The 27,993-nt window shown below is 37.7% G+C and overlaps 1 protein-coding gene across 5 annotated transcripts in view; it reads right to left on the bottom strand.

The window, feature by feature from the left end:
* Positions 1-27,993, bottom strand: part of Erap1 (endoplasmic reticulum aminopeptidase 1) — a 32,316-nt gene that overhangs the window by 2,502 nt on the left and 1,821 nt on the right. For 2 of the 5 annotated variants that reach the window (XM_042690797.1, XM_042690798.1), the window contains exons 2-18: positions 22,136-22,679; positions 18,946-19,084; positions 17,290-17,424; positions 15,378-15,498; positions 14,524-14,678; positions 13,734-13,847; positions 12,424-12,555; positions 11,983-12,114; positions 11,752-11,823; positions 7,574-7,728; positions 5,919-5,998; positions 4,718-4,901; positions 3,215-3,371; positions 2,213-2,397; positions 1,265-1,426; positions 661-801; positions 33-114 (exon numbers count right to left, since the gene is read on the bottom strand). In XM_042690797.1, coding sequence (XP_042546731.1) covers positions 33-114; positions 661-801; positions 1,265-1,426; positions 2,213-2,397; positions 3,215-3,371; positions 4,718-4,901; positions 5,919-5,998; positions 7,574-7,728; positions 11,752-11,823; positions 11,983-12,114; positions 12,424-12,555; positions 13,734-13,847; positions 14,524-14,678; positions 15,378-15,498; positions 17,290-17,424; positions 18,946-19,084; positions 22,136-22,665 — 2,676 coding nt within the window. In that variant the 5' untranslated portion in view covers positions 22,666-22,679. Of the gene's footprint in view, positions 1-32; positions 115-660; positions 802-1,264; positions 1,427-2,212; positions 2,398-3,214; positions 3,372-4,717; positions 4,902-5,918; positions 5,999-7,573; positions 7,729-11,751; positions 11,824-11,982; positions 12,115-12,423; positions 12,556-13,733; positions 13,848-14,523; positions 14,679-15,377; positions 15,499-17,289; positions 17,425-18,945; positions 19,085-22,135; positions 22,680-24,621; positions 24,671-27,993 lie in introns of all 5 variants that reach the window. The other 3 variants (XM_042690800.1, XM_042690799.1, XM_042690796.1) reach the window with 3 other exon arrangements.

The raw sequence follows: 27,993 nt of genomic DNA, 5'->3' as shown, positions 1-27,993 counted from the left end.
AATTTCTTTTTTAAGTTTTTTTTTTTTTTTACCTCTTCAAGACGAGTTCTGGTGGAGAATTGATTTGTTGTTCCCAACACCATGTGGGCTAAGGAAGATGAGCCAAGTTCAAACCTAGAAATGGAAATCATCAAAATCTAACTTTATTCATTCAACATATATCTAAAGTGCCTCCTGTATGTAATGTCATTTAACTCTTATCAGGCATGAGAAAGATGGGATCTCTCCACTATAGATCTAGTAACGTAAAGTACATGATAACAGCTGAATAAGACATTAAGAATCCAAAAGAAATGGTAGTGTAGGCAGTACTTCTGGAGTTAGACACAGGCAGATACAAACAGCAAGAGGATTAATGAGTGAGCAGGGCTAGCCTGGAAAGGTGCAAAGTCTTCCACCAGCCCATGGCTACGGGAAGGGTCTTTCCAAGGGAAGATATCCAGATACAGTACTAAGCATTGAATTCTCTAATAAGGGCATTTAAGGTATCTTTATTCCTTAACTAAAAAGCCAAGTGAGAGAGCATGAGGCTCTGAGTTCAAACTCTATTACTGTGTGCACAGGCACACGCGTGTGCGCACACACACACACACACACACACACAGAGCAAAGCAAAACAACAGGGTTATCCAGGCCTGGAACAATTTTGATTCCACTTACTTTTGAACTAGTTCATTCCAATTTTCTCTCAGAAACTGCCAGGCCAATGGATAGCCCACTGAGTTTCTGCCAATGAGGGTAAGAATATGTGGAAATTCTTGAGTTTTTATTATATCCCCCTTAAAACTTTCATCTAATAGCCTGTAATGATTAAGAAATGTCAACAATGAATAGGTGATGAAAGGTATAAAACAAATTGCAGTAAAATATCCCACAAGATTAAAAAAAAGTTTGCCAATAATGAAGGCCAAAAATATAAATTGGGAATCAGAGTACAGCTAACCCCCCTATAGCTATCATAATAAAAATTAACCTTTACACTATGTTTATCATACCTATTCCCATATCTCCTCTCATTTGCCCAAAAGAATAGTTAAGAACAACATCTCCAGTAAATATTTCAATTACAGCATTCCTTTAAATATACACAAAGATGTACTCCCTTAGCACCCGGATCTCCTTAGTTATCTGCAATTCTCAATGAGTTGTGTACCCACTGAACAAATATTCACACTACAATAAGCAATTCCTGACCAAAAAAGGTGCCAGAATGATCTGATTTCATGGTTTCCCTTGGCCACATCAACATGAATGAATGACTTACCACTGGAGCTTTTCCCTGTTTTGGCTCGTACAGAGGGCAAATTCAATCTGGCTTTTCTCAGTACTGGACAAAGAAGACTGGTATTTATTATAAAGAAAGTCCCAGCCTTCAGTGTTCTGTGCACCAACAGCAAACACTGCCAGGGTCACATCAATAGGCAGGCTGTGGGGAAAGAACATACTACTGAGAATGAATCTGCGATGGAGAAAGTACACTGAGATGCATGATGGTGACCTATTAGGAACCAACTGTGTGATCAGTGACACAGGCCTAAAAATATCAGCAAAAACTATCACCTCTATTTTTGTTACATTTGTTAATAAAAATTAATTTTCAAGTAGCCTTTCTCAGAAACATAATGCCTGATACTTTATAAATACCTACATATCAACTTACAAATATATATCAACTATATTTTTAATAATGCTGAGTGATTCCACAAGTGGCCAACTTTCAGGCCAAAAGAAAGTCAGACAAGATTCAAAATTACTCCATGCAAGTCCTGACACAGGTCAGAACTCCAATAGGATCACAGCATTTCATAACTGGAAGCATCTAGATGGTTGGCATAGTGTTTACTGGATTTTATTTAAACTCCAAATGTAAAGGGATTAAGGGCCAGCAGGTATAGACTTATTTACAGTGTTAGCAATTACTAGAATGTCCTTTCAGTGTATCTTTGAAAGACTAAAACAGATACTTATAAAATGCATTACCTCTCCGGCAATGGACAGCTCAGTTAAATTTAATTGAGCATTGGCTATAAAAAATTGGAGATGATTATAATCCTATTCCAATTCCTTAAGTTTATGCCTATATTGTCTAGAAGTTCTTAAGATAAGAAATACATAGATAACTCTAAAGGAAAAAGAAAATATGTGATAAAAGAGATGCTCATATACTTATTTTTCCAATAATGGGAAACAGAAGGTAGCACTAAAGACTGACCTCATATTTCCATTAGATTCCTTCCACTTTCTGAAATAGCCTTCTGCCCTGTGCACACAGGGCTGATACTTGCGCACGCAGGCGAGGAGGAGTAGCTGACTCCGAAGCATTCTCTCTGAGACAGAGCCCTCATCTGCCCAGATCTGCTTATCAATGAGGTCCCTCAGCAGCCTGAGGAGGAAGGCCTGGAGTGTAGCACCGGGAACAATGACATGTGTCACAAGTATTGTCATAGATCTGGTATTCCTTCCCATGATGTCAATTAATTTTTAAGCTATTTTTTTTTTGTTGTTGGTTGTGGGACTTAACCTCAGGGCCTGGGCCAGACCTGTTTTGCTAAAGGTTAGTGTTCTCCCACTTAGAACCACAGCTCCACTTCTAGTTTTCTGGTGGTTAATTGTAAGAGTCTAAGACACTTTCCTTCCCCAGGCTAGCTTTGAACTGTGATCCTTAGCTCTCAGCCCTCTGAGTAGCTAAGACTACAGGTGTGACCATCCAGCACCTAGCTTAAATCAACTCATTCTAAACCTTGCAGCTGTTTAGTTATATGAAGACTAAATATAAGAAATGATAAATGATTGTCATTTTTGCCTAACAATTCTGTCTAAAGAGACCTTAAACTCAAAAAGACAATTTATATGACTAAATTTGTGAGCAAATTATGCAACTAACTGCATGTTTGTCAAAAATAAGCGTTTTGTATCTTCTCAAATACCACAGCGTGCCAGGAAAAAAAATCTTAAAACTAGTCATCATAATAGAGAAATCAAATGAAATAAAAGATTGGTGAAAGGAAGGGAATAACAAATCCATGATAAGTACAGAATATAACCTTGCCATTCTTATTTTAGTGCCAAATAAAACCACAACCTTTACTAATCAATTTACTAATGAATTCTTTCTTTTCTTTAATAGTTATGAAGACATATATACATAGCTATAAGCATTCATTTTCACATGCAAGAAAAGCAACAGTTGTATAATGATTTCTCATGCTTTTACCTTGAATTGCATTTCCACTTCATTCATATCTCTTTTCTCCATTAACTTATACATAGGTATCAGCTCATTCAAACCTTGGAACACAGGCATAATTTCTGTTTCATACTTCAAGTACAAGGTTAAATCCAAGGCCTTTTCAATCGATAGCTTTCCAATGCTGAGTAAGACATACCATGGTGACACATTTAAGGAAATGAACTTTTTGCTTCAATGTATATTGTAATAGTCATCTACAATGCACTCAACAAGATAAAAATGTCCCTTGTAAATAGTGTCCTTTGCATTGAACCTTTTCTGTTAGACATGTCTATCAAGTCTACACTATTGAAGACATATCTCAAATAATAAGGGAGTGAATGCCATCTGTGATTCAGGGGAAACTGTGTCATATCTCTAGGGTACATTGGGTTGTGCACAAAAAGGAGAAAAAGAAGAGGATTTTGATCAAAGATCCTTCAGGAAGCCTGCTCAGACTGACTGCCATTCATCAGAAGTACATCACTGTAGTAAAAAAAGTATTCTCTGCTTCAAAAAGACCCCCAATATACATAAAACCCCTTCATAGAGAGAGTTGATATTAAAAGCCTCAGTGGTAGGGTTTATAATCATGTAAGTTAAAACAAAACTTTCTATGTTTCCAACAGCAGTAGGTCATGGAGGGGAAATGTTTTGACAAGAAGAAATAATTAAATAAGCAGTCCTTAACTTCCTCTTCCTTTCCATTGCTTTTGGTCACCTTGTACGTTCCAGAGTAGTGGTAGAAGAACAGAAAAAAGAACTCAGTATTCATGGTGGAAGGACATGGAATATAAGAATTATATCACTGTCTTGTCCCAAATAAATGCTGCCCCTTACGACTTCAGTTCTTTTCAACTAGTCTCAGAACTTCAGTTGCAAGTTTTTGCTTAGGAAACATTTACTTAAAAACCTTTGAAATGGGGTAAAAAAAAAAAAAAGTTAAATGTTCAACTACTCAAAAGACCTTTGGTTGGCCCAGATATGATAAGCTAGACTTTATAGTGATTCCATGAAGATAGTGTCAAGTTCTGCTTTTCTTTTTGCCTTTTTTTAATGAAACTCTTCTAACACAAGTGATATAAGAAAATTAGATTACTTAGTCTTTCTACAAAGGCATCAAGATAGGTAAAAACCTAGCATGGGAGAATTTATTATAGTGTGGCCAGAAAAATACCTGAAAAACAGGCTTTAAAGAGAAAAAAGGGGTGCCAGCTATGATGTCTTCTGAGTTTTTTTCCTACACGTTTGCTTCTGTAATATCTGAGTTGTTAATTAGAAAGATTAAAATAGAGACTCCGGATTTCAAGTAGGTTAGCATCCAAAGACAGAAGGTTAATAACAAGGCTAATAGCAACTTTTGAATGGTAAAATACCTTTTAACATCTCCTTAGTAATCAATCAGTCAATCACTTTCATCTTTAGAAGTCAAGAATTTGTACAACAGCAGCTGATTTCAGAAACAAGCCACAACTTTGCTTATATTACCTGACAAGCTGAAATGCATTGTTAATGAGACTCGCCCGATCGTTACTGCCGATTGCTGTGTGTGTTCCTTTTAAAAGGCCAGCCAAAGAATCCCATCCATTATCCTCATAATGCACAATGTAATACCCATTCATTCCCACGTTAAATTTGATCCATTCCACTGCTTCTGGGAGGATGAGCACATCTAGGGCAAATAAATCATAGCTCCATTTATTGTCTTTGCTGGTGAAAGCTTTTCTGATCAGGGACTGGACCAGGAAACTATGGAAGACTAAAACTCAGCAAATTAAAATAACTTACTTCTTTTAGTAACTAGACAATAGCAACACAACAGACAAAAGCCACATTTTTACACACCAGTTTTAGGAGGTTTGTAGATATATGAAAAGGATGCAAATGCATTTCTGACCATACATACAATATTCCCATCAATAATCTTGCCTTGTTTAGCATTACATTTTATTGACCATTTTATTATCTCTGGTATTGTGTTGGCCATTAATAACAATGCAGTATTTTCAGCCTGTTCCCTTTTGATTTGAAGGAGGGATGAAGAGGGGTGAGAATGTTAAAGGGGTGACATTGATTAAGATGTATTGTATTCATCAACTGCTTCATTATATGGCACCTCCTTTGTACAACTAAAAGGGAATTAAAAACATAAATTTTAAAAGTAAATAAATTCTAGACACTCACACACAGTGAGACCAAAAGAGGATACTCTTAGGGAAGACACAAAGGTGCAATTTTTATGTGCCTTTTTACATTTATATAAAATAATACCCACACACAAACAAATATATTGAATTGAACTTGAAGAAATAGAAACAAGAGCTCACTTCATTTTCATTTTTTTATTTTGTTGGTGATTTTGTTTTCTTTATGTATGGTTTATTCACGTGTATATCTTTGGGAGAGAGTGGGGGAGGGCACAGAACTTAAGGGAAAAGGTTCAAAAAGTACAACACTGGAGCTCACTGGACACTATGATGAAAATGAACTATACAGACAGGAGAGGGGAATGAGAGATAGTGAGGGAACAGAACATACTGTATGAAAGGAAATGTATTCATTACCTGACTCATGTAATTGTAATCCCTCAGGATATCACATAATAACAATAAAGTAAATGTTAAAAAGAAATAAAACCTATACACACCCATATTCCCTCCTTAAATGGGTTATTTTTACAATAAATTACCTGTCTCTGTCTTCAGCAAAAATCTCTGCACAGAGTCTGATTTGCTAGTAATGAATGTCAATGGAACATGCCATAGGTACCTAAAGGAAACAAAACAAAACCAAACCAAGGTGGATTGCCTGTTAGTTCATTCAACACACAGCTGATAAATAGCCTCTCTTGTACCAGGTGTGTTATCAAGGATGCTCAAACAATATGGCATAAGGTTGTTTGGGGCTAAATCTCAAAAACACAGTCTTTAAGGACTACTTGAGTAGAGCTAAGAATTTGGGTTCATGTAATTGGAGGCCAGAAACGAAACTTTCAACAGTGGCTACTAGTAATGGCACAGATTGGCATCATGTGGCTCCTCCATCAAGGGCACATGTCACTTCTGCGGACTTCCTCCCAAGATGCACAAGCTGAATTTTATCCTGAGTAAACAGGAGAAAGCACAAGTTGGAGCACATTCAAACAATAAAAAACAACTAGCCTATTTTTTTCAAAAGTATCAGGAGAGCTGGGATGTAGCTCAGTGGCAAAGCACTTGCCTAGCAAGTGCAACGTCCTGGGTTCAATTCCTAATACTAAAAAAGAAAAGACAAAAAAAAAAGTATCATGAATCACACAAGTTAGGCATCACTTTGGAGGGGAAAAATGTCAAAATTATGTGATATTTAGTCTAATATGCTATGATCCTACATTAAATCCAGAAAGCAGATTTTTTTCTTGTTTTGGTAGACAGATATTTTAAAACAACTGGAAAAGGTTGAATGGGGTCATACAGATTAAATAACAGTACTGTGTCAAGTTCATTTCTTAACTTTGACCATTGTACTGTGCTTAAGACAATACTCTTTAAAAAAAAAAAGGAAATACCACACAAATATTTAAAGGCAAAGGAGCATCTGTCTATGGTCTCTCTCTCTCTTTTCTCTCTCATATACATGTATTCATTATGCAATGTTCTATAGAGAGAGAGAATGATAAGGCACTATTTTGCTACTTTTCATAAGTGTGGAATTACCTTTAGATAAAATAAGTATTTCCTGTACCATATTTTCACAATAAAAAACTTATTTAAAAAATAAATATTTCTACACAGTGTCCATCCAAGATCAATTAAGTTTCAGAATCTCATCTCCAATGCTATCCAGTGTGCATAAAGATGAAAGCTCCAGAGTCTAACTCAGTCATAATTCCCAGAAATCACCAAAATTCTTTGGTCAACTCCAACCTAGATGCCAGGTACTTCTATAATTTAATGGCAATTACTTAAATCAGGGATGATTCCAAGCTAGTAACTATAAATTACATCCTATGAAACTACAAAGCATGAGAATATTAAAATAATAATATATCATCAGTTTCATTAAGATGAGTCAAGATTTAAAGCTTCCTTAATCTTTCTGGGAATATAGAGAATATAAGTAAATTTCAGAGAAAATGTAAACGTAATTGATTTTATCATTCCCTATTTTTGGTGTATGTTAATTACTTCAAAGGTATTTGGTCATGGTATTTCACTCTAGCATATACAGTATTTTAATCAGATTTATACCCTCACTTACTCTTTCTGGTGATATCAGTAAAGATACTATTTCAGAAATTTTTTTTAGTCCCATCAGGCAAATGTTACCTAGATGATAAAATGAGTTGTATTCTGTAAACATTACCTGGTTTCTGGGGTGCTGTCAGACCCTTTCATGTAGTGCTCTTGCTTTATGTGTACGTTCCTTCCTCTCACAGTGATGGTGATCAAGGGAAAGCCCTTCTGCAGCGTCCAGGTATTCATCATGGCTTTCACATCTGTCCCCTCCTGATGCCAGTGCTGTGACACATACAAATGCAGGTGTGTCACCTACTTACGCTCAACTCCAAGAGAAGTGAGAAGTGAGCTCATGCTCAAAGGAACTCTACCAGCTGCCAGTCCCTCTGCCAGCACATCACTTCATCTTTCTGCTCCCCAGCCTCCTGCCCTGGGTCTTTCCCGCAGTGTCCCCAGCACTCACACCTCCATTGAGCATCAACTGTTTACTTTCCATCTGCTCCACTTGACTTGGGACTTTTAGCAGGTTGCACATGCAGTTCTGCTTGGCATACTGTGGAGCTGGCATAGTATGGGCATCCATACTATGACATCCACTATTGACATAGTGGATGAGGATATAAAGGAGAGAGAAAGTAGCTGGCTATGTTTTTAGCATCTATATTATAATACTGGATCTCAGACAAAGGAGGTGAGGAGAAAATTCAGTTAAGAGCCTGTACTTCTAAAGTGACAGAAACAGCCAAGAAAATAAAAACATAGCTGATACCATTCTGTTGAGTTTCCAACTTAAACTATATCTGCCTATAAAAATACTCCAAACATCCAGATTCATAAGAGTCAGAGAAAATTTAGTTTCTCAGATGTTACAAGGCTAGCAGCGAAAAACATGGGTCAGATCTAAATACCTTCAGATTTCATCTTCCCACCTGTTAAGATGGCAATAATAGAACCTGACTGGTAGATTTGTTGTGCAGAATAAAGAAGATAACACATGGAAGTGCTTAAAACTTGCCAGATACAGAGTAAGTCACTATTTTAAGACTGAGTACGGCCATCATTCACTTTCTCATAAATGCAGAGCTCTGACAATGACTAGCATATCTTCCTGACCGATACAGGACAGCATGTTATACAGAGAAGCATGTTATAAATTCACTGTTAAAGAAGGCTGGGGGGCAACAACAAATCCTCAAAGAAACAACTGCCCAATAAATAAGTGGGCGAAAGACTTAAAGAGAAACTTCTCTGAAGAAAAAAGAAGGATGGCCAATAGACACATGAAGAAATGCTCAACATCCCTAGCCATAAAAGAAATGCAAATCCAAACATTGAGATACCACCTCACCCCAGTTAGAATGGCAAAAACCAAGAACTCTAATAACAATAGATGCTGGAGGGGATGTAGACAGAAGGGAACCTTACTTCATTGTTGGTGAGAGTGTAAACTTGTTCAACCACTTTGGAAAGTAGTATGGAGGTTCCTCAAAAGATTTCACATAGAGCTCCCCTATGGCCCAGCAATCCCACTTTTGGGCCTTTACCCAAATGTTTACAAACAAGACCACACTAAAGCTACCAGCACAACTATGTTTATTGCAGCATTATTCACCATCGCTAAGATATGGAACCAACCCAGATGCCCTTCAGTAGATGAATGGATCAAGAAAATGTGGTATATATACACAATGGAATTTTATGCCTCCATCAGAAAGAATGACATTGCCCCATTTGTTAGGAAATGGAAAGACTTGGAAAAAATTATATTAAGTGAAGTAAGCCAAGCCCAAAGAAACATAGGTCCCATGGTTTCTCTTATTTGCAATATCTAGTATATGTTTGAGTCAAGCAGAAAAGGTCAGATAATGTGATGTTAGGAAAATGAACCCTTAGATATGTATTTAAATGTTTTTTTCTTTCATGCATTTGTTTCTAACTCATTTATAAGATTATTTCTTTGTTGCTTTGTATGTCCCTCCCCCACAGTATAACCAGTGCTTTCACTGTATTTGATGTCGGTATAATTTGTGGAGGGGAAGGGGAAAAACAAGTCGTTTAAATAAGGATACAGGTGGACCCATTGCAGCAATGAGATGTACAAGTTGTCATGTCGAAAACGAACTTTACAACTTTGGTGGGGCGGGGGGAGGATTGGGTGGGGGGGGCGGGGGGAGTCTGGGAAGGGATGTGAAGGGTAAACAATGCTTGATAAGAAATGTACTCATGATCTTGCCCATGTAATTGTAACCCCTCTGTACAGTATGTTCACAATAAAAAATAAATTAACAAAAAGAAGGCTGGGGAAAACAGCCCTGCTCAGAGCACTTCACTCTTTCACTTCCTCAGCTCCACACCACAAGGGAATGGTTTCAATGAAAGAAATTTTCAATACTGCAGCCATCATACCACCATGAGAAAAAAGGACAAAGGAGGAACAAATACAACAGAGATACTCACAAGATACTATGTTGGAAATGATCTGTACAACTGCAGGGGGTTGGAGGGAGGGAAAGTGCGAGAAAATGGGGGAGGGGGTTACAAGCTTGACTAGAAATGTACTCACTACCTTACTAATGTAAGTACTTACGTAAGTACTTAGCACTTTAGAGATGATAACTGGAATTCACAGAAAGATCTGATCAATGTTCTTCTGGAATCTCAGGAGAAGCCACTGGGCTTCTTTGTCCAACTTTGGGTCCCTCCTTCACCCCAAGTCATCTTCTTTTTTATCTTTTATTTCTTCCTTCCTTCCTTCCTTCCTTCCTTCCTTCCTTCCTTCCTTCCTTCCTTCCTTCCTTCCTTCCTTCCTTCCTTCCTTCCCCTCTCCCCCTTTCTCCCTCTCCTTCTCCTCCTCTCCTTCTTTCCCTGTTCTCCTTCTCTCCCCCCTCCCTCCTTCCCTGCCCCCCCTCTCTTTCTGTCATTTCTCTTGTGCTGGTAGTAGATCTTGAACTCAGGGCCTCAATCTCTCACTTGTCTTTTTCACTCAAGGCTGACACTCCACCATTTGATCTACAGCTCCACTTCTACCCTCCTGCTGATCAATTGGAAAAGCAGACTTTCCTGCTGGGCTGGCTTTGAATCTCAATGCTCAGATCTCAGCCTCTTGAGTGTTTAGGATTACAGGTGTAAGCCACTGGTAGCCAACTATGTTCTCTATTTTCTTAGCTGTTCCCCCTCAGTCTTTCAGAACTCCCCCACACAACAATTCTTCCATCTCTTATCATCATAACCTCATGAATATGGAGTAAGGCATTGATACTGTATAATTATTTCTTCATTTACAAAACATTTCCAATAAGTAAAGCAAGATGGGCTCCTCTTTCTGAAGGAAAGGCACTAACAAACCAGTAAATGCTTTACTAAAGGCAGGCACAGAGTGAGTAGATGTAAGAAGTACCAAATACTGGCTGGGTGAAAGAGAATAAGCTTTTCCTGTGTGTGGACATGGGGCTTGAATTCAAGGCCTGGGAGCTGTTTCTGAGCATTTTTGCTTAAGGCTAGCATTCTACCACTTGGAGCAACAGTGCCACTTCCAGTTTTCTGGTGGTTAATCAGATACAAGTCTCACGGCTGGCTTTAAACCTCAATTCTCAGATCCTGAGTAGCCATGAGTACAGTCATGAGCCACTGGTGCCCAGCAGGAGAAAGCTATTCTAGAGAAGCACATCTTGAACATGAAACAGGACAAATATGTCTACTTACACAGGTGTCACTGCCTCACACCTGTAATCCTAGCTACTCAGGAGGCTGAGATTTGAGGACTGAGATTGAAATCAGCACTGTCAGAAAAGCCTATGAAACTTTTATGTATAACTAACTAGGCAAAAAGGAATAAGTCAGAGCTGAGGTATAGTTCCCGTGGTAGAGCACCAGCAGAGGAGAAAAGCACCAGATACCAAGTCCAAGTCTTGGTCTTAGACAAAAAAGCACAAGTGGAGGGAGCTGTGGCTCAAGTGGTAGAGCACCAGCCTTGAGTGAAAAAGCTAAGGGACAGCACCCAGGCCCTGAATTCAAGCCCCAGAACCAGTGCAATAATTAATTAATTAAAATAATGCATTCATCCAGTCCAAAAAAAAGAAAAAGAATAAGGCTGGATGGAGGTAGGAATTAATGTCATGAGCAATATTACCATAGAAGGCAGGGCCATTCTTTGTAGAAAAATTGTAAAAAATCATAGCTTATACTCTTATCTAGAATGAGGGTAAAGTAGTCAAGGAACTCAGAAAGCTTGACCCAGAGCTAACTTGGGAAGGATAGGGACTAAACCAACATACTCAGTGTAACGTGTCCAATGGAGAAACTTACTGAGGATGAAGAAGAGTGTTGACTTCTGAAGCAAAAGCCATCTGTTGTCTCAGTGTCATCTGTGGGGCAAATCTAAAATCCAAAGATAGCATCACTGTATTTCTGTAGAAAATACCAATCATTCTTCTCAGAGGGAATAATACACAGGGGGAAACAAAGAACAAGACAAAAATAAAAGAAGGCAATAAGAGCATCAATTTCAAATGTTCTGATACATAGAAACATACGCACATGTGCCATACTATTCCACAGGTCCTCATTTTTTGTGTTTTTATAGCTATACTTAAGGAGGTATTGTACAATTCCACTTTTAAACACATCAGCACCCAGATAATCTCTTAGCATGTTCAGAATACAAGCTCCCTGAAAAGATAACAGAAATATAATTTCTAGTCAGTTCTCATATTTTACATGGCAAGATTCTCCTACAGCAAAAATGTTCAAATCTTCAACCCAAGAAAGTATAAATAAGGAACTGACAAAACATAATGTTCGGGATTACAAAAGAAACTACACTTTCAACCTAAGAGAATTCACTCCAAGCAAGATAGAAGGCATTCAACTGGGTTTGGCCCAGAAAAAAGAAAAGCCATCTAAAACCTCACCCATCACCACCTACCACTATGCCACAGAGATAACATATATAGTGCTCCATTGACAATTTAATTTTACCTTCTCATAAGATACATCATCAAACATCTCCCGAATCTGAGCAGGATTCTCCACAGGTGTGGACACGGGGTGTGAGGAATTTAATGCATCTACCTCCATTGCATCAAAACACTTGCCCAAGAAATAATCCTCCTATTGAGACAGAAAAAGTAATAAAAAAAAGAAAACAGCATCTATGATTTACGTTTAGATTAAATATATGAATGGAGGAAGGATTGATCTGGAATAATAGTCTCTACTTCCAATTTCTGCACCAACCTATGTCATATTTTAGTAGTTGTGATATAAAACAAAAGTACTGTACTTTTAAAACAGCACCTAAGAAACAATGATTTTAGTAAGGACTTGTCTCAAATATTTATCACTTAAGAATAAAGAAAATTACTTATTAACCTAAAACCAAACTATTTTACCTTTACCAAAACAAAACAAACAACAGGAAAGTAAAATACACAGTGATATAATCATTTCCATTCATCATTTGTAATGGTGCAAATCAGTTGTTTTATAATCATGTAATCAAAGAAAAGATGGAGAACAAATTCTAACCTTAACTCTATTTGGCACATTATCCCAACTCAATAATATGTATCCACAATCATTTTTATTCTTAAAGATTTTATATAAATATAGAAAAACATTTATGATATGTTACAGTATAATAAGGATATATCATTTATCATTATAACTGTATATGAATATCAGTATAAGCAGGTAAAAAATAGGAAATAAGTCTACACAAATGGAAAAGAATTATTACAGTGAAGTATAGTACTGTAGTTTTCCCCATTTTTTTCAAATTTCACTTAACATAAGATTTTAACATAAGATTTTTAAATAAATACGTGTGAGTTCCAAAGTGTTAACTTTATGATTTATACATGTAGGTTAATACACAGTGTAATGTGCACTTACTTTAAACATAGTTCATTTGATTTGTCAGGTTGAATTTTAATGAGATAATAGAAATCTGTACCTACATTTCTACAATGACAACCTGAAGGTCAGGAAAACTATACTGAACATTGGTTGCCTTTATTTCTATTGCTTTGATATTAAAGGAAGACAAAACTTAATAATTAGTTTTATGTCTAATGAGACTCATGACTCATAGATTCATTCTCAAGTATAGAAATAGGACTTCATGATTTGTCTAAAAGATTCACTGGCATCTTTGAAACTCGACATATACCTAAGCTTCTAATAAAGTTATCACTAAAAGAATTTTATAATCCAAGATTAGTAAACAAATTAGGTTAAACAAAAAAGGTATTAACCTAGAAGGAAAAGAATCATAAATGACAACTTACAACTTTTAGTTCAGGATGGGTCACATTGACAGACACAAACTCCATAAACTTGGCAAATCCTTCATTGAGCCAAAGGTCATTCCACCACTCCATAGTGACCAGGTTTCCAAACCACTGAAAGAAAAAAATGGCTTTATTCACACATTGCTGGAGAGACCAGAAAATCTATCATCTGTAATAGAGTAGCTGAAGACAAAACAGAAATATGCAAAGCATCTATGATCAGATTATAAATGTGAATCTATAAACAATGAATATTTATTTCAGTTAAAAATGATGAAGGAGGGGAGAGAATGATGAAAGGTATAGATGAATGACAAATCCCTTGTACAACTACTTAAAGATAATAAAAACACAATTATAAAAAAAATTTCATAAAATGTGAAACTTAATACTTTATGGTGGAAATGAACTTTACCATTTGGGGGAGGGGAGATGGGGGGTAGAGAGTGGGAGGAAATGGGGGAAGGGGTAACACTGTTCGAAAAGAAATGTACTCATTACCTTACATGTAACTGTAACCGCTCTGTATATCACCTTTGCAATATTTTTTAATTTTTCTATGTGAATACAAAGTAAAACTATAAATACATAAATAGTCTCATATATCTCATAGAAGCAATGTGAAAATTTAGTCATACCTGTTTGGTTTTGGACAAACAGTGTCTTACTATATAGCCTAGGCTTGCCTAGAACTCACGATCCTCCTGGCACAGCTTTCCCAAGGGTTAGATTGCAGTTGTACGTGTCAATAGCCATACTTTAAAAGAGTGTGACTTAGCTTGCATACCTGGTGGGCAAGTTCATGGGACACAGTCATTGTGATGCCAAGCTTACTGGAAGCAGAAGACTTTTCTGCATCAAATAACAGAGAGGATTCTCTGTAGGTGGTCAGGCCCCAGTTTTCCATAGCACCAGATGCAAAGTCAGGAATTGCAGCAAGATCTTGGGAAGGAAGCAACACAGTAGATTAATCAATCTCAAAGCTATACACTTTCCTAAAATACACTAAGAGGATAGTATTGAGATCAAAAGAAGAGGTGCAGAACTATGAGGCTCCAGACTAGAATACATTTTCATCCAGGGCTCAGTGACTCAATCATTTTCTAATATGACTAAAGCAGACTTGTATCTTAAGCCTCTTCACTCCATTGCTAATTCTTTGACCATGAAGTTGGGACTGGATGATAAGGGCCATTACTTCAATAATCATTCTGTTTTTGGTGCCAAGATATCCTTATACCTAAAATATCGGACACATTGAACACACAATAGTTTTCAGGACTCAGGTATGAAATAAAAGGCGGATTTACTTATGCTATGTGAATTCACTCATTCAAAACACTTATTGAACACATTTTATGTACCTGCCAGATGTGCCAATGACAAAAATGTGCAGCCTCTATCCTTCCGTCTTGCTACTAACTACTAGAAGTAAAAAGATGTCCCCATGGAATGTGCCTAAAACACCACATGGAGGTTTGCCTTTGCCATAATCAGAAGTTTATTGCATAGACCAGAAGTAGGCTGATGCTCAGAAGAGTCAACCTGATGTCTGTATGACTTGTAGGCTGACCAAGAGAACCTCAGGGTTGAATGCAGCCATAAGGATGATCACCATATGCCACCCTGAGATATCTCTACCTTGTTTGGGGAGAGGATAAGGAATGCTGAAATAATCCTCATAAAATTCTAGAAGAGTCACTGCAGCATCCAATGCGTAATCTGCTTGATTTATCTTGTCTGGCACAGTATATACAGAAACCTAGAGGGGAAGGAATAAAAGAATATCATGATAGCTTCCCTCTATAGCTGCAGTGAAGTTGGAATCATCCTGTGGGAAAGAGTTGTCAATATTAAAGAAGACAATTAAGAATGCCGTATTTTATGTTAATACTAACTGCTTCTAATAAAAACTCATTTCTAAGATCAAATATATACAAAAAGAAGTCTCTTCTAAGTGTTTTTGCACAAGGGAGTAATGAAGAAAGTAAAGCGACAACTGACCATCCCTAGTCAGCAGCACTCTAGCCAGCTTTTGGTGGACATCGGCTGAGCACAGGAGGAGCTTTGGTGCCCATGACACTAAAGGAATCAGGGCATAAGAAGTGACCATCCATGGCCTCGCCACGGAAGGAAGTCTAATGGGAGATAGAACTCACGATTAAATTAGACCTTCAAAGGCCATGTCCTTAGTGTAAAGGTAAACTAGAAACAACTGCCCCTTTTGCAAAGAAACTGCAATTTAAAAATAAAAAAAGCCTTATTCAAATCTTGGCACTGTATGGAAGAGAATGAGGACTTCACCTTAGAGAACTTGTAGTTAAAAGCTAACCCTCATGATGTTTAACAGCTGGACTCACAATAACTATGCAATATCTGAAGCCATAATCTTATTTAAATGTATCTTTGGACTGCTGGGTACCCCAGGATGCACCAAGTGGGAGCAAATGCAATTTATCTGGAAGAATTCACTTTTTCAAATTAAACAGAGTAGTTTATTTAAAAGTGAAAAGAAAGAGGAGTTAATGAGAGAGGATTCTCCAAAGAGAGAAAAAAATTCACTTTTGATTTAAGCAGTATAACTTCACAGATGTAACTCACAATATATGCAAAGACCAAGATACCATGAACAACAACTAGCCCCAGAACCAAACATACAAAGACTTCAGGATATCAAAGTTGTCAAAAACAGTATATCAAATGTGTGTCTTATATGGTTTAAGAAATGACAGGAGTAAAAACATTAATAGAGACTAAGCATTATCAAAACAATCATTACTAAAAGATTCAGAAAAGTGGGTAAAGTAACAAGTAGGTGATTTCTGCCGATCATTTCACTGTTGAAAGTATATTCCTTTCACTGAATCCTCAGAGCCCACTTTCAAATCCCAAGATAAGTAAGCATAACTCTATAGGACAAGAAGCCAGCCGAGATGTGTCTGCTGTTTGGCCACAGTAGAAAAACAGCACTAATATAAAAAGTATCTCACAATATTTCTCTACTCACAAATGCTGGTTTGCATTCTACCGCATGACATATGGTGCTGTAGTTGTCAACTTTGCAATGGTACCAAGAACAAGAACAAGATCTGAAACAAGACTTGTTTTATTAGCTCTTCAGAATTCTCTGGTCTAAATGCTCTTCCCAAAGCCTCTTTTTCCAATCCAGTGCCTGTTTCTTCCTTCCTTTCCACAGACAGTAACATTTCCTTTTAAACTGCAGAAAGTTATAACCAGTTGCAAGCATAAAGACCACTGAAAAATATTGTCCAACATTTTGAAGAAGTCTGACCTTAAGTTCCAGAGGAATGGGACTAAGATCAGAGAGATAGTGAATTAAGGAGCTGGGTAGATCGTGACTTAAGTAAAGCTAAGCTCTTCGTATTTGTGTTATTAGAATTTCATTGTAATAATGAGTGTTGTGACAATAGGGCCATTGCCAAAGATTTGCTTTACCCAAAATTGAGGGGCCCCAGGGTGCAGGACTTCAGCTTTAAAACCAGAATGACTATGACAACAAATTGGTCACTCTATGAGTGAATTACAGGTTCACCTTGACTCCACTCTTGGTCATCTTGCTGACAGACTTAAAATCTGAAATAATGAAGGCCACAAGGTAGGTACTCATCTTCACAGTAACGTCAAAATGGTCTTCTATTAATCCTTCTGCAATAGTTACAGATTTCACCTAAAATCAGAGTAACTCAAATTATCCAGAAAGCTAGTAATTTGATACACTGAATGCACACTATAAAGAAAAATCTGCCTAAATATAAGACATACTATTGAAAGGCTATCACCTGACGTTTTCATAATTACTTCAAAAGTTCTCTATCTTGTATCTGATTATAATGTAGCTATCAAGATCAGACCATTCAACTCATTTTTTTAACTGAGATATAATTCACATGCCACAAAGCTTGCTTATTTGAAGTATATAATCTAGTGCTTCTTAATTTACTTGGACTTGGTGTATTTATAATGTTGTAACATTATCAATCATTAATTTTGACTAAGCCATATAGTTGCAAACTGATGCATATCTGGTATATGCATATCAATAATAAGGATGAAACAGAGCAAAACTGAGATTGCTTGAGAGTTATCCAGAAATACACTGTCTAGAATATTTTACCAGAGCAAATACATCACTATGTGTTATCTAAAAGCTGTTTTCTAAATAGATGAAAGTGCTCTATATCTCTGCCTCTTATGCAAATCATCTTCCAAACTCAGACTTTCTTCACTAGAATCAGCTTTAAAGTACAATCAGGAAATGATCTTTCAGATGGGGTAGAGTTGGTAAGGGTTCAGTGTAAGTGGTCTTCTATCCCAAGGGAAAAATCTAATACCACAGTTAAAGAAAACACTGAAGAGAGATCTTGAAGAAACAGGCAGTCGCTGGGGGAATCATATAGGTATTTTTATATAATTCTATAACTACTTTCTGTGCCTTCATACATTTTAATATTCACCAGCAATTATCTATGGTGTCTGATGATCACCTTTCTGACATGTGTATACATGTGTGTGTGTGTGTGTGCCAGCCTGAGTCTTGAACTCAGGACTTGGAGACCGTCCCATAGCATTTTTTGTTCAAGGCTAGCACTGTACCACTTGAGACAGCTCAACTTCTGGACTTTTTCTGGTTAACTGGAAATGAGTCTCATGAACTTGTCTGCTGAAGCTGGCTGATATCTCAGCCTCCTGAGTAGGTAAGATTACAGGCATGAGCCATCAGCACTTGGCTTAATATTACTCTTTGAAGATTCCAAATTTATATTTTCTATTTAAAGGCTTTGTATATACTCCCAACCAAATCTTCAGTTTTCATTTTTATTTTTGTCACAGTACTGGGGTTTAAACTCAAGGTCTGGTGATCACTTGACTTTTTTGCTTAAGATTACACTCATTCCTCCTTTGCACTCATTGTTCCATGCCTCCAGCCTTGCTTTTTGCTGGTTATTTTGGAAATAGAGTCTCTCGGACTTTTCTGCCTTGGTTGGCTTCAAATTACAGTCCTTCATATCTTAGCTTCCTGAAGAGCTAGGATTAGAGGCATGAGCTCCCAACCAGAACCTGGCGCTAAATTTGATTTTTGTTGTTTTATAGTATTAAGAAAGTAAGCTGATTATACTAATTCAAATCAAACACCATTAACTCCTGACTACTGCCTAAACACTTCAATGTTTCAGTTGTTCAGACTCACCAATGGCATATTGGAGATGGCCAAATGCCTTGGCTCCCTTCTGATTTTGATTGAGAAACTTGCTTTTAGGGCAGGTTCATCAAAGCAGGGAAAGGCCATTCTAGCTGCAGTTGGTTCAAACTGTGTAGAAGCAAGTACCCTAAAATCACAGCAAATGAAGTAATATAAAACATCATATATAGGAACTGCAAAACAGGTTCTGTTTGCTTTTGAGTACACCACTCCGTCAATTTAAAAAAGAAAACATAGAAGAAAGTATTATGTGTGACTATTGCTCCTATGAACTAAAAGACAAACTGGGGAGATTAATCAAAAAATATCTGAATAAATGTTAATGATCTTAAACAATAATTAAACTCTAAGAAGTTGGTAAAAAAAAAATACCCAATAACTAACCAGAGTTTCAGGTATAAATCATAAACAGCAATTCAGAAAGAACCTATAAATTATTAATAAATCTGTCAAAAGCTGCTCAACTCCCTTAATAATTATTTTGCTTTTTGCTCTAAAACATTTGCACAATACTAGACAATACATAATATTGGTGATGGGTAAGGAAAGATAGCAAGAGATACCACAGTGTACAGATTGTGTGACTTAGCAATTTTATTTCTTGTAATTTATTTTAAAGAAATTACTTATAATTATTTTCATCAAAATGTTTCAGATGCTAAAAGTTGGAAATAATTTAGTTTCCATATATAGGAGACTAGTTTGGTAAATTAATACACATATATGTTAATAGTCATTAAAGTTATCTACAATGATAATAATTAATATTAAAACATTTTCCCAACATATTAAAATTAAAAACCTTCTCAAACAGAAAATATAATTCCTTTTATATAAGTAACATGTACACATACCAGAAAAGAAGTCAGGAAAATTTTTTTCTGAAATACAAGTAATAGTTATTTCCAGGAACTATGTTTAGGATACGTTTTATTTAAAACAATTTTTTTAGGGTACATTGGTGTCAGTTATTCCAGCTACATGGGAAATGTAAAATAGGAGGATAGTGGTCTAAGCCAGGACAAAATCAACGTGAAACCATGTTTAAAAAATAATAATGAAAGTAACTCAGGAGTGTTTTCAAGACTCCATATCCAACTAACAAGCAAAATGTTGAATTGGAAAGATGGCTTAAGTGGTAGAATATCGTCTGTGAGTGAAAAAGTTAAGGATGACTGTGAGACTCTGAGTTCCATCCCTAGTATAGCAAAGAAAAGAGAGAAATAACAGGAAGGCAGGAAGGCAGGCAGGAAGGAAGGAAGGAATAGAAAGCAGAAGGTGTGCAGAGAGTGTGATTCAAGTGGTAGAGTTCCTGATTGGCCAACAACAGGCCTTGAGTTCAAATGCCACTAACCCTCAAAACATTATTTTTAGCATCATCTTAAGGACACAATTGGTTTTATCTTTCTTTTTTTTGGGGGGGGGGGAGGTCCAGTCGTGGGGCCTGAACTCTGGGCCTGGGCGCTGTCCCTCAGTTCTTCAGCTCAAGGCTAGCGCTCTACCACTTGAGCCATAGCACCACTTCTGGCTTTTTTCTTTTTGCTTATGTGGTACTGAGGAATCGAACCCAGGGCCTCATGCATGCAAGGCAAACGCTCTACCACTGAGCCACCTTCCCAGCCCCCAGTTTTATCTTTCTTGCTGTTGGTTTTAATGTATTTATAATGTACTATATGATTTTTTTTGTTTCTTTTGTATGTTCTTTCTCCTTGGTATAACACCTGTTGTCACTGTATTTGATTCCGGTGCCCTGCATCTTGTATATACATTTTTCTAATATGGGGAGGGGAAAGGAAATAACAAAATGCTTAAATAAGGATACAGGTTGACCCATTGTAACAATGAGATGTACAAGACACTATGAAAATGAACTTTACAACTTCTGGGGTGGGGAGGGGACGGAGGAGTCGGGGAGGAGGGGAGGGAAAGGATGGTAGGGGAAAAACAAAGGAGGCGGTAACAATGCTCCATAGGCAATGTACTCATTACCTTACTCATGTAACTGTAACCCCTTTGTACAGTAAGTATCTTTACAATAAAAAATATATACAAAAAAAAAAACACAAAAAGAAACAGGTTAAAAAAAAACATTATTTTTAGTATTATCTGTTTTGGGGGGGTTGGGGTTTTTTCTTTTTTTTTGTCAGTTCTAGGGCTTGAACTTGGGGCCTGGGTCTTGTCCCTGAGCTCTTTGGCTCAAGGCTAGTGCTCTGCCACATTGAGCCACAACCCCACTTCCTGTTTTTGAGTTATTAATTAAAGAGTCTCACTGGGACTTGTCTGCCAAGGCTGGCTTCAAGCCTTGATTCTCAGATCTCAGGTGTGAGCCACCAGCATCCAGTGCATCTCTTTTTTTTACTATGGCAAAATAACATGCAATCAGTATAATATGCTAACAAAGACAATTTGATTTTAAAATTTAGCACACGACTCCTTTCCTTTCCTTAAAAACAAAACCAAAGCAAGGCAGTGAAGATTTCTAAAAGTATTTACTGTTTGTACTACCTAAAAAGATATGTTTTTATCCTCTCTCTTGGAATCCCAATCCAAGCATTGACCTTATTTTGAAATAGAATGTTTGCACATGTAATAAGGTTAAAATGAGGCCACAAGGCTGGCCCCTAATCCAAAGTGATAGGTATTGTGATTAGATAGGAATTTGGAACAGGGGGAGCAGTCATTTAACCACAGAACAGTAATGCAGTTTTAAGGCACAAAGTGTCAAGAATCAATGGCCACCAGTATCACCCCATGCTGGGAAGAGGCACAGAGAGATGGCACCCAGAGACAGAGCATTTGCCTGCTGACACCTGGATTTTTCTCACTCCAAAACTGTCAGAAAACAAATGATTTTTCTTTAAGGCACCTAGTTTGTGGTATTTTGTTTTGACAGCACTAGGAAACTAATGTATAATAAAAGAATGAAAAACGTGTATTATGCCTCGGAAATCTAATTAAGTAAATAGATATTCTGCTAGAGCTGGAGGAAAGAAAATTAGTTAAAATTGAGAAAAATGAGATTTTCATTTTAAAAAGCAAAGGGAAAAATAGCCATTTTTAGTAATGTAAAAAGATGGATAAACAAACCTGAACAAGAGAGCTAAAGGGAATTGTTAAAGATAATCCATTTGAAATAATAATATGGGCAGCACTAGAAGCTGACAACATTTTGACTTACCTCACTTCCCCTTCCTTGGTCCTGTAGGTGCTTTTATAAAATCCGTGGAAGTGGTTGGAGAGATTGCCAGCGTAGCTGATGATAACTGTATACCTGTGCCCAGTAAGAAGGGGCTCAGATGTCAGCAGGGCGATTTGTTCATGAGGTGGGTATTCCAGGACTCTCAGTGGTTCTTCAGGTGCCCCAGCCTGTTTCCTGAGGGTGGCCCTGGATATCTGCAGGAGGTGACTATGCAGGATGATGGTACTGGTGGGCTGGCTGGCCATGATCTCTACTTCCGTGGTACCCCAGAAAGTCAGTGTGCTGAGGTTTGCGTGGATGGTAAGACTGTAATGAACTGGGAGGACGTGCTCAGGAAGGCGTATTTTGTTCCAAGGAAATGGTGTCCCATCACTAGCTTTTGGAGATATGGGGTCACTATGCTGACACCATGCTCGAGTACACACAGCTAAGAGAGTCAATAGCGAGGAAAGTAGACATGACAGCGACACACTTGTGAGTGGCCATTTGAAGGACAGAGACATCATCATCTTGTTCAACCTTCCTAGGGCACACACATACAAAAGCAAAACAAAACGTCGTTTAAATGGAATTTACCTATCCAGCTTTAAAAAGCATAGACATAAACTTCTAAATGTACTAAGTATGTTCCTGAAAGCAAATTTACTTTCCCTGTGCTATTTATTCACTGAGGAAAAAGCAAATCATGGTTCATAACAATCCCTATTTCTAAAGCATCATTTGACTTTCAAAGTTTAAATCTATTAGGCATAGTTGTTCATAGACAGCAATATAATACTCTTTGGTAGATGTAGGCATACAAGGAATTATTGCATGCTCTGAAGTAGTTTCATAAATGAGTCCCTGGGTTTCAGAATATTTGAGAAACTAGGTTGCTAAAACAGGTAGAGGTGGACAGTCAGAACCACAACAGGGAAGCATCTGATTAAGATATCACTCCTGACTCTCAGAGGAATCTGATCTACCGCCCTGGAAGTCAGAGGCTGGTAATACTGCAGCCACAACCAGAATGAGGGCCCTGTGGCCCTGCAACTCTATTACTGGTTTCAGCCTCACAGTGCTGCTTTGAAGCCACAGTCTGAGTGAAGCTCAGGTGTCCACACTGCCAAGCTGGAAGGCAGAGATTGAAAGAGTCTAGACTGCCCAGTTGGTATTGCTACCCTGGCAAGCCTCAAATGGGCAAGGATTGTTTGAAAACAAGAGACCTTAGATGCCTACTAGAGAGGAGGGAAGGAAGGTATCTGTAACAGTAACATAGATTAGTCACATTAATACCATTTTTGAGGTGTCATGCCAAAAGTGAATTTAATACTTATTTAACCGAGAATGACTTAAAAGTATTCATGATGATTTTCACAACTGTTTGTGAGAAATACATCAATCACCAGGATTCTCTCATGTAAAAGTACATGAAATCATCCACCAAATATGTATTAAATATCTGCTATAAACAAGGCTAGATGCTGAGCACTGTGTAGAACATAATAGTGCACAAGACAGAGACTTACCTTCAGGAAATTAAGTCTGGAAAGACAGAAAATATCCCTTTAAAAAGATGGAGTACTTATATAGAAAACGATGGTGTTTTGAGTCTAATAATAAAGATGGTATTGGCAAGAATAGAATATTTCCCAAAAGTCTGACTTCTATGACTCTGTAGGATACTCCATTCAAGACCAATATTTGACTGAAGCTTAAAAATAGGGGTCAGGTTTGGAAATAAAAGAGGGCATTAAAATTAGATCAACTAGGGCAGGAACTAACTCATAAAAAGAAAAGTCACAGGGTTGTTTTGGGAATTCCGAAGGACCAAAGGAGACCCCTGGAGGATTTGAAGAATAATGGTTACAGTACTCTCAAGGCAAAGAGTAGATAACACAAGGATTGTGCACAGAGCTTGCTGGAAGTTAAGTTGCAGATCATATTTTCTATGTTATTTTGAAGACCATAAGGTGCCAAGCAATGTGAAGTTTAGATCTATGCTTCAAAAATCAAGCAGTTCTCCCCCCTTACAGAAACAGGCTTCTCTAATCTACACTTACCTGAAGAATTCTCTACTGTGTGAACTCAGGTAATTGGTAACAATTCTAGTTGCTCTAGATAGTCTAACTAGATGAGAAACACAGTAAGCGTATATTGTAGATCCCTCAAAACAATACTGCAATATAGGATTTCCTTTCTCTATGTAATGCCAGAGTTCTTCAATTATGTCTGCATAGTTAAATTATCTAGAGTTTTACTAAACCCTTATGCCTGGATGCTTTGCGATAACAATTAAACTGGAATCTATGATGATAAGGTCAGGACATTATTTTTTAAATTTTTAAGAGTTCTACTAACAATAGAGGGTTGCTAAACCTCCACCCTCACTACCTGCTAGCATAAGCCTTTTAACCCTACACAAAACACAACTTCAAAACAAATAACACTTTCTCTTCATCCTGTTATTTCCATCTTGTTCTTACCCCCAGTACAAAATGCACCTAGTCTCCTCCAGGCCTCCTTGGAGTGGATCTGCAAGATAAACTTAAAGGATTTCACCAGAGCACACTCAATTAACAGGGAAACTTCCCAATCCCAGTGCAGACAGGTGATAGGTGGTATGAATAGGAAAAAAAGCAGTACTTCTGGGTTCCTCCTCCTTTTTAAAAAAAATCTAGAAACCAATTAAAGAATGCTCCTATGAATGATAATATGGCTAAATGGTAGAGCAGAGCATCAGCTGTGAGCAAAAAAAGCCAGCTAGATCATGAAGGCTTGAGTTCAAATTCCAATATTGGGGTGGGAGTGGAGGGGTAGAAAGGAGAAGAATGAGCCGGGTGCCAGTGGCTCATGCCCGTAATTCTAGCTACCCAGGAGGCTGAGATCTGAGGATTGCGGTTCAAAGCCAGCCGGGGCAGGAAAGTTCGTGAGGCTCTTATCTCCAATAAACCTCTAGGAAACCGGAAGTGGTGCTGTGGCTCAAGCGCTAGAGCACTCACCTTGAGCTGAAGAGCACAGGGACAGTGCCCAAGCCCAGAGTTCAAGCCCCACGATCGACAAAAAAAAAAAAAGAAAGAAAGGAGAAGAATGCTTCCAGCCAAGGAGAAATAGGAAATTTTAGAGAAGAATAAGCTTTAAATACTAATGTGATAGAGTTCCTGATCCCACCTCAGAGCAAGTAAAGGAAAATTGTGTACTGTTTCTACCTGGAATTTCTGGCAACGACAGCTTACTGAGTATGGCCTTTCCATGAAGTGTAGACACAGCAAGTCCAAGCATGCCATTGTGCAGGTATTCATCTAAAAATTCCAGTTGGCTTTGAATTCATAGACGGAAGAACGTATATGGACCTTTGGAGGGACAGTTGGGCAGGGCCTCTTGTCAAAAGCTTTTTGTTTTTTTGTAAGGCTGAGTCCATGATAGGGCCAAAGAGGACATGGCTGTTTCTCAAGGAGGGTCATTGCCAGAAACCCAAAGTGGGATGCAATATAGACACATAACTATCAGTATTTGTTCATCCAGAGTCAATGAATAAACTATGTGAATTCCCATAAGTACTAAGTCTTTCTTAGGATGAAAGTTACCTACCTTGCATTCTTGGTTTAACTAAGAAGAAGAAGTATATAGCTAAGAACAACCAATAAGTCACTAAATTTTATGTTCTACTGAGCCAGGGTGGAATTCTATCTTATAACTGTCCTTTAGTGGACTGTATTATTCACATGTCTGTTCCTTTTTACTAAAGTATAAGCTTCCAAAGGCAAAGATCTTGTCTTATTGACCTGGTACATCACAAGGATTCACTGCATGTTCGAGATGGATTCATTGATATGAAGTCTTTTCTAAATCACCACATTGAGTCATTTCCCAACATGTGATTCTTCAAAGACTTCTCTCCCCATTGTTTCAGAAAGCCAACCAGACCTGCCATATCCCACAGACTGGGAACCAAGTCTCCAGCTTTAGCTTACCTCCCACCTCATGTGAATCATTGGACCCATTCTGGGCTGTGATTGGTGCCAAATTTGCCCAAGACTTTTCTCTGTCTTCATCCCTTCTCAAGCATTCCCTTTACCTCAACAACTTTCACAGTCCAATTCAAACAGGGAATCCCTGGGAGCCCTTACTTGAATATTCCAGGCATGGTGACTTCCAGACACAGTGAATCTCACAACTTCCTTTTTCTCTCCTAGCATCTTTACACCATGCCTGGTAATCTTATTACTGATGTGCTTGTAATACCCATCTCTTATACAACTCCTTGAGAACAACGCTGTATTTATCACTGGATTTCCCAAAGTATATAGAACCACTTTCCTCACACAAGAAGGGCTTAATAAAAAATACAATGCAGTGGATAAGGTATTTTCTGGATGAAATTCTCATTAATCCCTAAGGATCTGTCCTCAGGTTCCAATGTGTTTAACACTAGCTTTTCTTGCCTGGCTTTACTTCTGATAGTGTTTTAGTTTGAAATACAACATTTCATAGTGGTGGCTGATCTAGAGACAGGTTTTATTAACCGAGATACAGAATAAAAGATGCTGAAAAACAGTAACTGATTCAATGTACTTAGTCTCTTGACACAAAAAGTATAACTTTTTTTGCATTTAAATTCCACTAATATTTTAAGGGAACAAAGGCATGGAGAAAAAGAATAAACATATACTAGCCTCCCAAAAATGCCAGACTTTACTCATATTGCCTCTCTCCAAGAGCCTACAGGGCCTATTTTGAAATGGGGAAAGTGAAATAAGACTTAGCCAAATTCCCACTGCTAATTACTCTTGTGATTACAAACTCCTGCTGTATTGCACTCTGTTCTCCTAACCTTTTGTGCCCTTGTTTTCTGATATTTTCATGTGACACAGTACTAATTCTTTCTTTGAATGTTACCAAGACTCACAGTGAATGCTCTTGTATTTAAGAATCCAAGCAGTACTCACTGCCATTTTTCTACAACTATTGGTTCACACAAAGGTGCACACATACATACATATTAATACATAATTATAAGCAGCCACAAAGGCAAGCCTTTGAGTTTTATGCCTCCACCCACTGCTGTGACCTGGGGCAAGTTAATCGTACCCTAGTTTCATTTTCTTTACAGGTGAAGTGAAATAATAACACCCTTATGCCAAGACTGTTGTAAAGATTAAATAAATTAAATTTTTTCTTCATTCCATAGATATTGACAGCTTATTTTGTGTCTTTTGCTGAGAACTAGTGATACTAGTCAAAATAGTCCCTTACTTTATAAAAGTTTACATTGTGTGTTTAATAAGTTCACACACACACACACACACACACACACACACGTTAAAAGAGACTAGCAGCAAGATGATTGTGGAGGGGCCCTCTGAGGATATTTTAGCTGAAACAGAGGACAAATATAATCCAAGGAAAAAGGAAGAGGGGCTGGGTGTAGAGGTTTACAAGCTATAATCCCAGTACTGTGAGATTCCAGAGCTTAAAGGATTACGGTCCAAGACTGCTCTAGGCAAAAAGGTTAGACTCTTTGGAAATAACTAAAGCAAAAAGAAGGGGCTGGTAGTTATTGTTCGAGTGGTAGAACACCTGTCTAGCAAGCAGAAAGCCCTGAGAAAACCCAACTACCACCAAAAATAAGAAAGAAAGGAAGGAAGGAAGGAAGGGTGGGAGGGAGGGAGAGAGAGAGAGAGAGAGAGAGAGAGGAAGAAAGAAAGAAAGAAAGAAAGAAAGAAAGAAAGAAAGAAAGAAAGAAAGAAAGAAAGAAAGAAAGAAAGAAAGAAAGAAAGTAGAGATCAAAGAATGGAGGGGGGAGAGAGAGAGAAAGAGGGAGGGAGAGAAACAGCAAGTCTATTTATAGATGGAGG

This window comes from Dipodomys spectabilis, unplaced genomic scaffold (assembly GCF_019054845.1).
Source record: "Dipodomys spectabilis isolate Male_0828 unplaced genomic scaffold, ASM1905484v1 ptg000140l, whole genome shotgun sequence".
Lineage (NCBI taxonomy): Eukaryota > Metazoa > Chordata > Mammalia > Rodentia > Heteromyidae > Dipodomys > Dipodomys spectabilis.
The sequence above is the reverse complement of the archived record's forward strand: the minus strand, read 5'-3'. Positions and strand labels throughout refer to the sequence as shown.